General features: G+C 41.3%; 1 protein-coding gene across 3 annotated transcripts in view; it reads right to left on the bottom strand.

Annotated features, from left to right (window-relative positions):
• c21h8orf34 (chromosome 21 C8orf34 homolog) overlaps nucleotides 1–16,138 on the bottom strand; it is a 71,397-nt gene that overhangs the window by 53,659 nt on the left and 1,600 nt on the right. For 2 of the 3 annotated variants that reach the window (XM_037756851.1, XM_037756850.1), the window contains exons 2-3: nucleotides 2,737–2,881; nucleotides 1,676–1,807 (exon numbers count right to left, since the gene is read on the bottom strand). In XM_037756851.1, the coding sequence (XP_037612779.1) occupies nucleotides 1,676–1,807; nucleotides 2,737–2,881 (277 nt within the window). The remainder of the gene's footprint in view (nucleotides 1–1,675; nucleotides 1,808–2,736; nucleotides 2,882–16,138) is intronic. The other variant, XM_037756852.1, reaches the window with a different exon arrangement.

The raw sequence follows: 16,138 nt of genomic DNA, 5'->3' as shown, positions 1-16,138 counted from the left end.
CAGAGCTCACTGGACGGAGGCCAAGGGACAATGTCTGTCAGTCTCTTTGATTAACATTTAAAACAACTCAAAACAGGAGCAGGAAGTGACCCACATACTGACATCCTGCCCACGTCCTCTAGCAGCGTCCCTCAGCTTCTATATGATGGTTAATTCATAAACTGTTGGATTCAGACATTATTTATAAAAAGAACGAGCGATTTTCTTTTACAGGGGGAGGGATTACATGTAGTTCATCCATATCTAACGTTCTTACGCTCTAACACGGCTGCATTTGAATTAACATGAAAAACCAGTGAAGAGCTGCCAAACAAATGCACTGGCTGTCTACTAGCCACTGTTCGCTGCATGAACCGACATGTTAACTAGAATATGATGGAGAGGATATCAGAATATATTTCATGCATGTGTGAATGAAACACATACATGATGACAGGTGCAGAGAGTAAGCATCCCCCTTCTGTGTGACAGCACTGCTGCTACAATCTGCCATCCTCTTCCCTTGTTTACTCTGACTAAGCTGCTTGGCATTGTAACAACCATAAACACAGAGCAAACGTCTCTGCCAAAAGCAGACTGGAGAAGAAAAAAAAATATTTCATTACTTCCGGCGAAGAGAGCCTTTCTGTCCTCCCTCCGCACGCCTCTGTGTGCTGTGCTGCTGCTGCAAAGGGCTGCGCATTAATAGCCTAGATTAAGGGTTAAGGATTCAATTCCCACTAAGGCCACCCATTAGAGCATCACTCAGGTACAGTGGAAGTGAGGCCAAAGCGCTTTAACCCCTTCGCCAAACTGTGCACAGAAAGAAACATAAAGCATTAGTGGAACCTCGGTATATTTATATCGGCTGTTGTGTTCGTGCTACATTGTACAATAATGATGAGCGGCAGTTCTTTTGATTTCAATTTTTCATGAGCTCCGCACACCAAAACACCTATGCATGTATTTTTTATGTGATTTGACTTTAAGTGTAGCTTTGAAGGCTTCTTACTCTCATAACGCTCATGACTTAAATACACCTCGATGTGCTGAGTGTCGCTTACTTTATTCCGACTTCTCCCTCTCACTTCATGCACCCGTTTCCTCTTGATTTTGAGAAATGCTCAGACCGCAGCCTAAAATAGCCTTGGTCTGGCAGTGACGGAGCACAATCTTAAATTATTGAAGTAGTCTATGGCTCTTCTTGCTCCCTATTTGACCTAGCCTCATTGTCCCGAGTGTCATACTTCATTCTAACATCATAGCTATAGTAATTTATTACAGAGCTTAAAAAAAAAAAGTTACCGCCGGAAAGATCTTCTCATCTGCATTAATGCCAGAACTTTGTGAACAATTCATCTTCAGAGTGTGTAGCAGTGCAGCAGTAAGAGTGTAAAAAAAGTGGCACTTTATAATGAACTCATCTGCAGGGCTGTGGGAGGCTGGAAGGAGGACGCTGGACTATACACTGTGACTAACTTTAATTAGATATAATTATATCAAATTAAAAATGGAGATTAAAGTCAATGGAGCGTGTAATTGGGATACAACTGATACAACAGGTACAATATCAAAATGGTGCTGCTTCATATTCTAAAGTGGATTGAGTGTGTATGTGTGTGTGTGTCTGTGCAATCAACGTAATCACACAAAAATTCAGAAAACTTTGCTGATAAGTACAAAAAAAGAAACTTACAAGACTTAGATTCTGGTGAAGGAGGAGAGATACTCGAAACAGCCAGGTCGCTCTTGGACTTTTTCGGTTTCTTTGGGTGAATTTGCCACGGCTTCTCATAGTTGCTGTTCTCCCTTCGAGGGTTTTTGCTTTCTGTTGGGAGAGATAGTCACAATTTCTGCTCAGAATGCCCCGTTATGCAAATTCGAGAAAAGCATAAATGCAGGCCGAGTTTACTCTGTAAGCTCTGTGGTGTCTCTTTGAGCCTTTGTTTATCATAATCTGTGTGTATTGTGGGGAGCAGTATGTACAAAGAAAAATGCTTTATTCTGCATGTGTCTGTACCATAGACTGTATATAAAGATGGACAACATGACAGCTCCCCAAAAGTGAAGCCAAAACATCTGGATCGCCCCCTGGTGGCTGGCTGCAGTATAGGTCATAAACCCCTGCCCCTCCATGTTAGCGGATGGGACATGGGCCAGACTAAAAGTCAATGTACACATCAAATACATTTTTCCCAAAGATGGTTTCTGTCATTTTAGGTAGTTCTTATCAAACTGATGTATAAGTGTTAATTTGTTTCTGACAAGTTTGGTTTTAATTAGTTATTTGATGCTATAAAAAGGAGATGAGACGTCATGATTGACAGCTGTGATTGACAGGGGATTGTAAAAGAGAGATGTAACTTTAACTTTCCATAACCGTCACGAGTCTGTGTACTAGAAGATGTGTCAATTTGATCATAAATCTAGTTATAGAGAATTATTATGTTTAGTTGTTGTGTCCTTCTAGCCAAGCTACCGTGGTGCTAACATAGCTGCTAAATAGGTCACGCTAGCGAGCTGCTTGGCTTGTGATTGGCTTGGAACGGTGTGTGGGCGGGACCTCGATACCGTGGCTCCACCGCCTGATCACTGCTGCACAGACTCTGGCTCCAAATGATGTCAATATATCAATATGGCAGCTCCGGTCTGGGATATTTTGGCTTCACTTGTGGGAGGAAGTGGAGCTGCGTCGTCCATCTATATATACAGTCTATGGTGTGTACATTATGCGTGCTTGCATCCATGTGTACCGACCTGGGGAGCTCTGCGCCCACAGTGCTGCGGAGCCAGAGAGAGCTCTGTGCAGCTTGCCAGGGCTGTCTTGCTTGGTCTGCAGGTGATCAATGAGAAAAGGGATTGGATGGTCGGGAGTCTCAGTTATCAATTTGGTCATCAACTCCTACAGGAGCAGAGTAAAGCAGAGAGCAGTTTAGATGAAAGTGAAACTACAAAAAAGGAGTAAGAGAGTATGGCCAGTGGAGTATCCACCAAGTGGAGAAAGACAATAAATCCGTGCAAGCATTGCAAGTCTTGTTTTGTAGTTAACTTCTCTATCAAGGGAGGGATAAGCCTCTTATCTTCACTGTAGTTTCAGGAATTTGCTACACCAAGTGTCAATATCAGCAAACAAGACAACACTACATCCCCAAAGATTGGAGCACTTCCCTTCTGTGTCAATTAGTAGTAACAAGCATGTCAGCAAGCTCCATCAAAATCCGATCAGTCTGTCAAGAGACAAGGACAAACAAGAAAAACAAACACTGCAGCCTTTGGTCAATCTGCGCATTTTTGAAATGGTGTCATGAAGCAAGAAGACAGACCGTTCCCTGGTGTTTTAAGAAATCCAATGAACAGACGACAAAGCGGACAAATGTAGAGACGGACAGATGAGGACTGAATGATTTCAGTGTCGGGAATAACTATTATTAACTATTGGAAACATGAATAACTTGAAAGTATGGTTATTAAGAGAGACAGAGGATGTGAAAGGGGAGTCAGGGAGGCAGTGAAAATGTTCATAGGACTGATGGAGAAAAGTACTGCAGAAGGTAAAAAAAAGACAGAAAGCACAGTAACAGGTGCTGAGGGTAGAGGCCACATCTCACTCTGCATGCTAATTTAAAATCCGTCAAACGCACGATGGGGATTCAGCATCGAACGCGCCAATCATGTCAGAACTAATCCTTTATATCCTATCTCTGCGCTTTGCCAACTCAGGCACACGTTCATACAAATTAACTTAACAACACACAAGGTGAAAATACAGATTTAATATGGAAAGCGATGACTTTTTTTCCAACAGAATACCAAAACACGACTTTTGGCATCAAAGCAAATAGTTATTTTATTACAGCGGTGGGGAATAACTGTCCCTGTGAAGCTGTTGTGAAGTGAAATGAGCATATGTCTGTGTATGTGATATGGTATGAGAATGAACTCTGTTTGACCAGTTTAAGCCAGCCAGAGCAGCAGAGGCCCACTTCAGGACGACTACTGCAGAGAAGCAAAGAAAGGCATTAGTGGACTGCAGTGAATTGGCAGTAATGTATGGATAAAGTGTGTGTGTGCAAGTACTATGTATTTCTATGTGACAAGCACGTTCCTCTATATATGTTTATGTGCAACCAAACCGAATCATGTCGCCCTACGCTATGCTTTGGTATGTGTTTGCCCTTGTGGATATGCTGATGTATCTGCATGTGTGTGTTTCAGAAGGCAGGGAGAGCTACGGGAGACAGCCTGTGTGTGTGTTAGTATCATAGCTGGCTAGCCTTGGCTGCGCTGTGTGTGCTCAGAAAGCTAATCAGGTAATTGGTCAGGGGGACATTCCTGCCCGGCCCCAGTGTCTACAGCACCTCTGGCAGCAAACAGCATGTGAATGGACAAACAGGGAGTGTGCTGAAATGTTACTCTGAAGACTGCAGGCCTAAAGGACTGGAGAATCTCGCTCCTCTGCCTGCAAGAGATAAAGTTAAAGTGATCTACAAGCTCTTCCAGAAAAAGCAATGATGCTATATTTCTGAGAAATAGCCATATGAGAGAGTGCTGGAGGAGAATATAAGGCAGCACCACTTGAAGTTTAGTTAAGCATCTCTCCTCACAACGGCGATGGATTTCTGTGGCCTGTCTTACAATTATAAACCACTAAGATGTACAAGTTGTAATTACTGCTTAGTAGCTCCTGTGGATAATTTAACTAACCTACCACCAGGAGGTCTATAAATGAAGGTTGTAATTTGGTAGATTATACAGGAAGCAGAACTAGCAGAACTCCGTTAAGTGCCGCGGGGTTTCCAAGTCTTAATAGTTTTTATGGGGAAGGGGTAAAGGGAAGGATGTGCACTTCTTTTTATGGATGACTGCAGAGAGATGATTTTCATGATTGTGTTTCCCAGTGGAAACCACACACACACACACACACACACACAGATGTGTAGAGAGAGTAACACAGGCAGGAGTTGGATGAAAGAAGCAAACTGTGGCAAACTACGGAGACAGATGGGGATTGTCAGAGAAATGGCAGCACGTGTGGGTACATCTGCATTCTGCCCACGTCTGTACTGTAAAACACTTGTGTGCCAACATATATTGATTGCACATCCCGTAGAGTGTTTTGCATGAGCTGAATGAGTTTGTGCTGAATGAGCTAATGCACTAGCGTACCTTTGTGTCCTTCAACGTCTCCAATAACATCATAAAAAGGCAAAGAGGCATATATATATATAAGAAACAGGCCCCACCATATCTGCATGGGAGATATGCAAACATTACACAGTATAAGTCAGATATGCAGCAGAAGAAGGTAAACATATCTGACACATTCACTTTCAGTGGTAATGAGGTTCTTTGAAGTCCTTGTGAGTAAGCTCATGCTATTTGACTGCTAATGATATTTTCTTTGACAGGAACCGTAGTAAGATGTAGACTCGAATGTGGGTCAACATGTGTTGCATATGTGAGCGAGATAAAGCGAGGCCTTTGCATCAGTGCACTATAAGCAAACCAACAGGTGGCGTTAGCAACTGAGCCATGCAGGCCATATCTGTGCAGATCTGTTGTCATGGCGAGATATCTCTGTGCCCCAGGCAGTTTGGTTTGGTGGCAGTAATTGACAAGCTGTCAGCCAGCCAAGAGACACCCGTGTCCTTGGAAGCTCTCAAGGACTCCCTCCGGGGACAATGACAATCATGATACTCTAGCTGACGCTCCCTGCATCCCTGCAACCCTGCTGCAACTTCAACAAACTCCCCAAATTGAAAGTGAAAAGGAGTTGAAAAAGGAGAGGAAAGTTTGGAAGGTCAAACATGGCCGGTAGATTGAAGGACAGAGAGAGAAATCTACAGAGACTCTGCTCCAAGTGTCCTTATCAGTTTAACAGATCTTCCTGGACACTTGCCTTTCTGTGAAGGCTAAAAAGAGACATTTCTCTTGACAAGATATCGACAGAGTTGATACAGCTACACGAGCTCTGTAATGTAAGCCGCTTGGCCTAAGCTTGGCTCTTTTCCTTCTTGTCAACGTGTGAGCTACAGAATTGCCAACCCAGCTGTTGCGGACTGCTGGCTCCAGTTGCATAAACTTAGTTTAAGACTAGTCTAGGCCTTAGACTGGTCTTAAATTGTCAGCTTAGACTAGTCTAACATTTATTAGACTACAATAATAATAAGTAGAAAAGATTACATAATTATATAAGCAATACTACAGGTCTGTTGGGCAGTGGGCCCACCAGAGGATAAACCTTCATAGAGGCAAATAAGGTGGTGAACAAACACATCTGGAATGACCTACACAAACACGACAATGGACTTCATGTTCTTCACACATTCACACCGCCTGGGACGCTCTGTACTTCCTGCAGAGTTTATGATTATGTCTGTAGCATTAATATTAAGACTGACTTAATTTGAGGTAGAAATGTTAACCACCTCTCCTCCTGTATACTGAGTTGAGAGCTTTGTTGCTATGGCAACAATCTATCACAATTATGCATTACTATTAGATAACTTTTTGTAAAGTATTTCAACTGTTTATCCGTTACTTTTTGGGATTCTTGTGTCATGTTCTTGAATTGTTTCTGAACATCTTTAACGGTTCTAACGACTGTTGGATTTACCCTTTCTCCCACACTTGGTGTGGTGTTGCATTCGCCATTTTTTCTCTTTTGTGAATTGTCTTATTTCACCCATAATGCATTACGCTACAGGCTATCAAAGTCAATCTTACATTAGTCACTCTTAGGGAATTTTTATGCAAGAGGTAAATTTAAGTTTCTATGGCAAGTCTGACTCAAAGTTATATTTAAGACAAAGACCAGGTCTCTTTTTGTGCAACTGGCCCATGTGGTTAACTGTTTGATGTCTGGATGTGAGACGTCACACAACACTGAGGTGTTTGCATTAACACTGAGGTGTATGCATTAACACTGAGGTGTTTGCATTAATAGCATACTGTATGTGTGAGGATAGACACAGGAATATATGACATGCATCTACACTATTGATGTTGGCCTGGTTAAAAATCATTGCTACCTGGAGAATATTCTGAACTAAAATCAATCAACATAGCAGCAGCTCAGACACTGTGGCTCTGATCAGCTATAAAACCTGACATCATTTCTTCAGACTTGTCCTTGTGTTAAAAAAATTCAAATGCAGCAAGAGCTCTTCAAAGACTCCCAAGAGGGCTGTCCCTGACGCCCGTACTAGAGGCCACAGACTACCATTGATTTACCTGCTGTTTGTCAATGAAATGTGCCAATGCAAAGTCATATCAGGGTATTTAAGGTCACGTCTGGGTCCGTCCAATGTGCTTCATATACAGAAAGAGGTCATTATTGGAAAAAAGAGGATGATGTGATGAGCCAATTTAGGTGAATATAAGGAGAGAGAGAGGGAGAGAGATGCCACTGGAAGAGATCCAGACCTTGAATGAGCAGGCAGACAAGAGCAGAAGAGATCATGCGGAAGAGGAGACTGTGGGAGAGGCAATGTCACCTGACCAGGCTGGCACTACCAGATAACACTCATCACAAGAGATGCTTTTATCTGCCCCACTGATACACAAGAAATAGATGCCCTAACTCCTCACTCGCTCCATCCTGTACTATAGCCTCAAGTCCATTTCCATCACTACTTCCATGCTTTTGCAGCAGTAGAAATATAGCTTGTTTCATTTCACTGGGGGTATTTTGAGCATGAGTAATGGGGGACCAGCTCACTATTAGTCAAAATGTATTGACCAACGAATATGCTTAATATTCTTATTATTCTTAAGTATGGGTCTTGGATTGTTGATTTGCAACAAAGCTTCATCAATAAGGAAGATCTTCTCGCTCACTTCTGCTTCCCCATTTTCACATATCTGACCAAAGATCTTTGGAGCCAAACACTACTTGGATGATATTGCAATTCTGCCCCCTCCCTATCACCACCATGACCTTCAGGATGTTCCAGGTGATTCAACCGAGGCTTTCCATCATTTAAACTGCAGGCTGTACTCCACCACCACCACCGCCAACAGCGTCTAGGCTACACCGGATCTTTTCATATCATCTGTCCCCATATGTGCCTACACTTGATGAAGATGCTTCACGATCAATGGGGTCGAAACGGCCATCTTTCCTAACCTCAATAAATATTGTTATACGCTTCCATTTAATGCCTTCTTATTTAAAAGAACAATATGTAGCACTGACAGCTAGCGTTTAAAATGGGTAACAGCAGTCTAAATTAAAAGAGAACATACTGGCTTCTTGCGAAATCACATACTGTACTATGCACTAAATACCCAATATGTGTACTATCGTTCAACATACTTTTGTGTGAATAAACAGTAGTATATATCTTTTCTGACGCACTGAGCAGTACTCTACGTCGTCCCTTCCTGAGAGCCTCCTTGCCTGTTAGAGATGTGTAACCATGGCAACCCGTGCCAACATCATGTTCAAAACGACGGTTTGTGAGAATCAAAGTCTGAATTAATTTAAAATATATATTATGTCTAGCAAAGTAAGATGTTATACTTACAGTTCAATCATAGTGTTATTGTTGTTACAGAGCTGTCCGTCAACATCCGTTATGAGCGTTGTTATTACTGCCTCATTGCATTGTGGGATATTTATGCTGCTGTACTGTCCAGCATTGCATACTGTTATATTTCACCATAAATGGTATGCAATTCACGTACTATTGGATTTATACTAAGGTTTCGGACACACTAAAAAATCTCACATATTGTTTTAACGTATTAAAGCAACCACTGGCTGTAGCATTGTTGTAAGAGAAGCCAGTATTACAATTCCTTAATTTCTGATTTTATGATTCATTACAGTAAATATATTGCATATTGGGCCTTTAACTATTTTCTCACATAGTATAGACAAAATTATTATTAAAAAAAAAAAGATAAAATAATGAAAATACCCATTAGTCGCAGCCCTATAAACTCAGTTACAGCTCAGCTGGCTTAGTCAGTGAATTATGAAGTGCTACATATTTAATAGATTTTTTTAAGGCATGACAGTGAAGAATAAAACACCCAACAAAAGGAATAACATATTCAACTATAAAGTACATTCTTTAAAAATTACAGCTCAAGCAATTCATTGATTTAGGTAGGTACCACTGTAAAAGTTAACCCATCAAAAGAAGGCCTTTAAGGATAGGTTCACATCTTAAAGCACTACTCACATACCCACGTGTATATGGTGAACATTGTAATTGTGTCTGGCTGTGCAGAGAGCCCCTCCTAACGTGATTTCAATGGAAGAGATGGAGGAAAAAAAGCCTTGAAACACTGCCCTGGGAAGCACAAAGAGGAAATTTCACACCAAAAAGGCTGTAACTTTGGAAGATACCCTCTTGATTCGTCTAACTCAGATTGCCTAAACCTCAAATTAACTACAAATGAAGTTTAAAAAAAGCACAGAATGAGGACTGTAGATAAGAAGGGACCTCTGGTCGTACACGTGTGCACATATGAATCTCTCTTAGAGCAAACATGCACACAAACAGTCACCAGCTGAACAAACTAGCTGTCCGCAGATGATCAGCTCTCCCACACAACCAGCATGACTATCAATTACACACAGCAGTCAGCCATCAGCATCCTGAGGCTGTAAGTGGACATGATAACTTTATTAGCATGCACCACGGCCGCTGTACTCTCTCCCTTTTCTCTTTTGGTTTCCCGTACACACTCCCTGCCCCCACCTTACGCTGCACGTTCTAAATCTTCCTCATATTGAACTTCATCGCTCATCGTCTCACTGCCTCATCTACCAGATATCCTTCGCCTTCCCTCCCCCGGGACCAACCTGGCCTTAGGCTGCCTGTCTTGTCATAATTACTCTAACTGTGCCTGAAGGGGGAACTGTATTAACCCATGCACGACCACACGTCTGTCATATCAAGTCGTCAACCTTGAGAGGACCATCGCCGGCTCTAAACAAAAAGACTGTGGCCGTGTTTTGTCTGGCACTTTGTGTGTTTAGAGTTTAACCAATCACTCTCTCTGAATTTTGACGGTGTTGATTTCTACATATGAATTCTACCATCTTCCCCCACTCCCGTCCCCTCGAGACGACAAAAGTGAAAGGCCTCGTTTCAATTTTCACATGGTGTCATAATAAAGCGCCATGGGAAATTGCAAATCATTTTTCTCTAAGTTGATTGTATTGACTTTCAGCATGCCTTCACAGCTTTTTGATAGGGTTTTAAAATTAAAATTAGAGCGAGCATCTGTGTTTAGATGCAAATATATGCTGTAATAACTCACCAACATACAAATGAATGATAAACTCGGCAGAGTACGAATCATATTTTATGATACTGGACTGTAATGTTAAATGGTCACTATTTTTCTGTAATAACTGACCTAGTTTTGCAGATATTTTGCTTTGAATAGGAGGTGAAATAATAAACATAAATGAAATAACAAAGTGGCCCACAAGCGAGATGAAATTACTGGGTTATTATTACCTGATGTGTGGGAGGAATGCCGATGACAAAGTAACCCTGTCAGACAGAAATGTTTCCAGGTGTGTTTGCAGATGTAATAAGACCTCTGATGGATTCTTCCTGATGAATAACTGAACCTCTCTCCTTGTGTGTTTCTGTTAATGCGTCTCAAAGGTCAAGAATAACAAATATGTCAAAGCCAGATGCCTTCTATTTATGACACATTCCTCACATTTTCTTCCTTTTTCTACAGCTGTACAGGTATTATAGTGAATGCGGCTCAGTGAAATTCCCATATAAACCATATAAACAATCACTATGGCAAATCAAATGAATAAACATGCATACAGAAATAAGGGTTTCACTGAGACAGGAAGACGGAGCACACTTCTTCTACAGTAGGTGAAAATAGCTCAAAACCAATCACACCAAGTCCAATAAATTACCTCTCAAGGGAGTGAATCAATAGGTCAGACAGTGTAAGTGCGTGTGTGTGGGTGTCCAAGTCGTGCCTGACTGACTGACCTCTTTACAGTACTGCAGGGCTGCATTACTGAGACCCTGAGCAGCAGCAGATTAGAAACACTACACAGCTGAGCAGGCTGGAGCAGACCTTTTCCATGTGGATGGAAGAGAAATCTATAGGGAGAAGGAAAGTCATTTAACTTTACTATAAGTAGCAACACCAGCAGTAGGAACCCAGCAGCTTTACTGCTTCTTATTCCCACACCTAAAGTCAAGGTATTGGCTGGCTGAAACCGAGTGCAGATTTAACACCAGTGCTTCTTTTTTTCTCTATCGATTTAAAATCTGTCATTCTCACTGTGCAGAACTGATCCTTGAAAGAAAATGTGAGGCTGTAACTACACAGCACGTCTTAACTATAAAAAGAGAGAGAGAAATATATATACATGAAGTGATATTAATTAAATGGATAATTGATGTATGAATGTTTTATGAGCATCTTTTACATTCTCATTCTCCGTTTGATAAATCAATGGCAAGCAAGTAATCATAACAACTGAGAGGAGACCAATACTCACTTAATAATAGATATCATCTAATCTCTATATACTGATATCTGCATATGAATGCAGAATCTGTAGGCAACGGGACACAGACTGTACATAAGAAGTGGATGTAGTCACTGTGACTTCACCAATTGGTTTGTAGACTGCTGTTTTGAAGCCTCGAGTTTGACATTGGCCGTCGCTATCTTGACTTTTTGCAACCAGAAGGGACACGAGAGAGTGGAGATAAGTACAACGGAACGCAGGGTAAGACATTTTTAGGTGACCAAAACGATTGGCTATCATCTGAGGACGATCTAGCTTTATATTAGCTTTTGTTATTTATTTATCTGCATTCATTTGCAGATATCTGTTTAAAGACATTAGCCATAGAAGTTCCTAATCGGACTGTAAACAATGGCTGTCGCATGGAAGAGGAAGTCTTGGCCTCGGATACCCGTAATCCAGATATCCACCGGCTACACCGGAACCCCAGAAATATTGCCCCCAGAGGCTAAATCGTTGTCAGACTGATAGAGATTGGATATTATCAGACCTATATTTAAGCTCTTGAAGTCACTAAAGGAGAAAGTGAGACTTCGCCATGAACAATGACACCAGTTCCTCCACAAAAGAGTGTTATTATTCAACATTTGACTGTTACACCAATTACAGTTCAATCGGGTGACATTTTTGGTCTAGGCTACACTTACATAATCCATCAGTTCCCTGTTCCAACAGAACAATTATATCGCCTGAGACATGATTGACAGCCCACAGCAGGGAGGAACATGAGAGCGGGTTTTACACCGTCTGCTGATAAAAACGAAGCCTGCTCTGTTTTTTACCTACTGGTCCTGTTACGTGAGTTTAAATGTCAGGAGACTGCAGATAGATCCTACAGATAGATCCTCTTTGATTAAACAAAAATAAATGATTATATAGATTCTTTCATATAATTGAAGTGATCCTGTTAACATGACAGAATGCCAGGTAAGGAGGACTTTTATCCTCATCTTGCAGAAGGTAACACACATATTCTTGCTATTAGTATCATGTAGTGTAGCAAAAGGATGAACACGTGGCCTTCAACTTGCTTTAATGCATTTACTGACTATAATTCTTCTTGAAACACAAACATGTGAAAAATCCCACTGCACTGCAACTGTTAAGTGATTGGAAAAGAGTAGGTGTTTGAAAAGAATATCAATTTATCAAAATGGGCAAGTGGCTGACAATAATCTGGAGTGCAATTAGTTCAATTATTATGAAAGGGGCCGCTTCACTTTTTTGGAGAATATTCCGTCGATGTTGACTCAGCTTGCTATCTCTGCAAAGCAACCATTTCATTAGCGAATGGGGGGGGAAAAATCAATTTGATGGCAAATCATAAGCTGTGTCTCATCAGAGTGAGTAAATGAACCCCCGCTCGCTGTTACACAGACTGTTTAATGCTGCAGCTGTGTGTGTTGGGCGTGAGGAAGAAGTGTTGGGGCTTTGCAGATGAGTGTTAGGGAGAATGAAATAAGGAGGAAGAGGAGTCAAGGTGGTGTTTACACAACAGGAAGTACTGTAAGAAACCCAGGGTATAGATTAGACTGCATGACATACTTGCACACATGAAATTAATAATACTGTGAAATATTACGGCTCCAAATAACCAGATCAGTGGAAGACAATCCATTTATTCTTTCTGTAGAAATTAGGCAATTTACTGTATAAACTCTCAGTGTGGTGTTACTGTAATACATGCAGTCCAATTACCACTATTCCTTAATCATTCAAATTATCGATTTTGGTTCAGTTTTAGCCCCAGATCATAAATTTAGACCACCACATCGTCACAATGTTGCTGCGTTTCGTATTGTAATACACTTTTAACGACTGGTAATGTAAAAAAACACTTTCTACATTGTGCTCTTGTATTTAGAAATTATATTGTGTCATTTTATCAGACACCTTTTCCCCTTCAAGTGTTTCACTCATGTCTGAATGCCAATCAAACTTCCAGCCAGCTCCTTTTTGGTTTAAGCAGCGTAGCAGAACAGCTGTTATTATTACATCTGCTGAGCCAATTCTCCACATCTGATCAAAATGAGAATCACAATGAGAATTCCAGCCTCTCTTTTTGGATTCTTCTCATGAAAAAAAAAAGCTTATTTCTTCACAACTGAATGCACACCGGTGGGTTTTTTTCTTCGGGACAACAATGAAATGGCCAAGGCTTTTCAAGCGCAACACCAAGGTAGCAGCTACATCATTTTCTCATGAAGAGAGTGGCAGACCCAGGAGAGATATTCTCCTCTTACTACACCTCTTTCTCACCCCCCTTTCAAAAACTGTCAGGTTCCCCTGAATATCTACACGGCACAATGCAGCCTCACAATACACCATTCACAGTCTAAATAACGTGAACAATTCAGCAATTATCCATGCCCTTGTTGGTTCTGAATAAAACTCACGCTTGGTATCTCAAGGAGACACTTCAGGATGCAACACACAGCGGGTTAAAGCTTTACCATATAAGCTCATTAATCTTAGGAACAAATGGGTTTCTGACCACAATAGGGTGACCAGATTCAAACAAACCAGGACAAAGAGTATGTTTGTGTGGGACAATGTGGGACACGTTACCAAGGCTGAGAGGTAGTCTACAATTTTGATATGTCTATCTAACTTAAATAATAAACACTTCTATTCTGCCCCTTATCTTTTAACATCTCTATGCTTTGCCCGAATGCATCCATCTCCTTTTGAGCTGCACGTTTCTTGTGAGACTCACATGAACTGTGTCGTTTCATGTCGTATTCCCCCCGTGTGAAATTGAAAAATAACTGGCAAATTTCACAAAAAACTCAGAGAATCGCCTTCCACCGGCTTATAAATACTTAGAAGTAGTTTCACAGTCGATGTTGTAGCTGGTTTTCCTTTTCTTTATGGTAGTTTTCCATCATATGCCGCCTAAATCTGCATAGCTCATGACTTTGCATGGCAAAGACGGTGAAATGTTAACCTGCACTTCACCTACGTGTGCACAGTTTGACAGCAAACACAGCGCCGTGATGACAACCCTTCCCTGCTTTCTTCACAGCCACTGGTTAAAAAAAGTGTCTGTCCTGCAGTGGTTTGACTTTTGAAAACTATAGCCAATGAAAATGTGGGACATCGTCTCAATTTGTGGGACGTGGGACAAGGGATGGAAATGCTGTGCAGACCCTTGTAAAGCTGGACACCTGGTCCACCCTAGACCACAAGCATCACCTTTAACTCACACAAAGCCCTTTGCTTTAATCAATCTTCAATTGTCAAATAAAGGAGTCATTATTTAATTGTCCACAGGGCCAAAAATAGAGAGAAAACACAAAGTGAGTCGGAGAACAGAGGGGGAGACAGGTGGACGGGGAGGATGGAGGGTGGAAAAACAAACAGAGAGAGCACACACAGAGGACTATCATTGAGCAGTTGAGCCTCACTGACGCTGCTGTGGTCTTCATCGCTGGTTAAATGCATGTTAGGCACGAGTCTCTGTCCACGGTGCTGAAACAAGCCTCACTACTGCTCTTACATCTGTTTATCATGCAGCCTGTGTGTATGTGTGTGTGTGTGTGTGTGCTACTACGTATCCAGCCGAAGCAGAGAAGTGAAACGTCAGCACTTTGCGAAACACATCATGTGTGCATGTTTGCCATAAATACAGTGTGCATGTACAGTAGCGGTTGCATTTTTCATGGTGATAATAACACAGATGTCTTGCAAAACAAGACTGCTGCATCTCAGAGCAAAAGCCAGTTCAGATAGATGTCTGTCTTTTCAGTCTTTACTCTGATTATGCCTCACACCTGTGCGGTCCTGCTTTCAGCGATAAATCCAAATAGCAAACACAGAGATGAAGTCATGCTCTCCCCTGGGTTGCTTAGATGCCACATAAGAGAAATACCCCGGGTTGAACACATAGATCCCCTGACTGACTTGGAAACAGACAGAGAGGCAGGTAGTTAGTTAGGCTGTGTCCTCTGTAGCAGAACAGAGTAAAGCCAACCCTACTGCTGTGCATTATGAATTACAACTGGCTTCTATGATTGGCCACAACTTTAACTAACTGTAACAATGTCGAGTCAGGCAAGTGGCAGCATCATCTTGTGAAATGCATGGAAATGTGACCTACACACAGTGGGACGTTTCAGGAAGGTAGTCAGACACTAAAAGTGCATAAAAATAAATGGTTTTACCACCCAGATTGTTTTAACAGCAGTGCAGTCAGACATGCATCACAATTGGACATTAGTACTGGCACTTGCTAACCAGCTTTTAACAGTATTTATTGCTAATGCTTATTTTTCTATCTTATTTATTCTTATTCTATTCTTAATCTTGTTGTGTGCTTGTTCAAGATTCAAGAGTTTTATTTGCCATTCGCACCTATAAGTACATTGGAATTCTGAGCAGTTTACACCGAGTCAGCTTTAAGAAAAGATAAAAGGTAGAAAAGGCACAAGGTAATTACAGTACAAAATAAGTAGCACATTCAACTCAACACTATAAATAAATAAATTATTAAAATATAAAACGCCCTCAGTGTAGTCAATAAATAAACTAAACTACCTTCTGCATAAGAACGATACCCCCAGAATACAAATATACAGTAAATATGCTCCATGACCATATTGCACAGCATTACAGTCCATTCAG

Source organism: Sebastes umbrosus, chromosome 21, assembly GCF_015220745.1.
Source record: "Sebastes umbrosus isolate fSebUmb1 chromosome 21, fSebUmb1.pri, whole genome shotgun sequence".
NCBI classification, from domain to species: Eukaryota; Metazoa; Chordata; class Actinopteri; order Perciformes; family Sebastidae; genus Sebastes; species Sebastes umbrosus.
The sequence above is the reverse complement of the archived record's forward strand: the minus strand, read 5'-3'. Positions and strand labels throughout refer to the sequence as shown.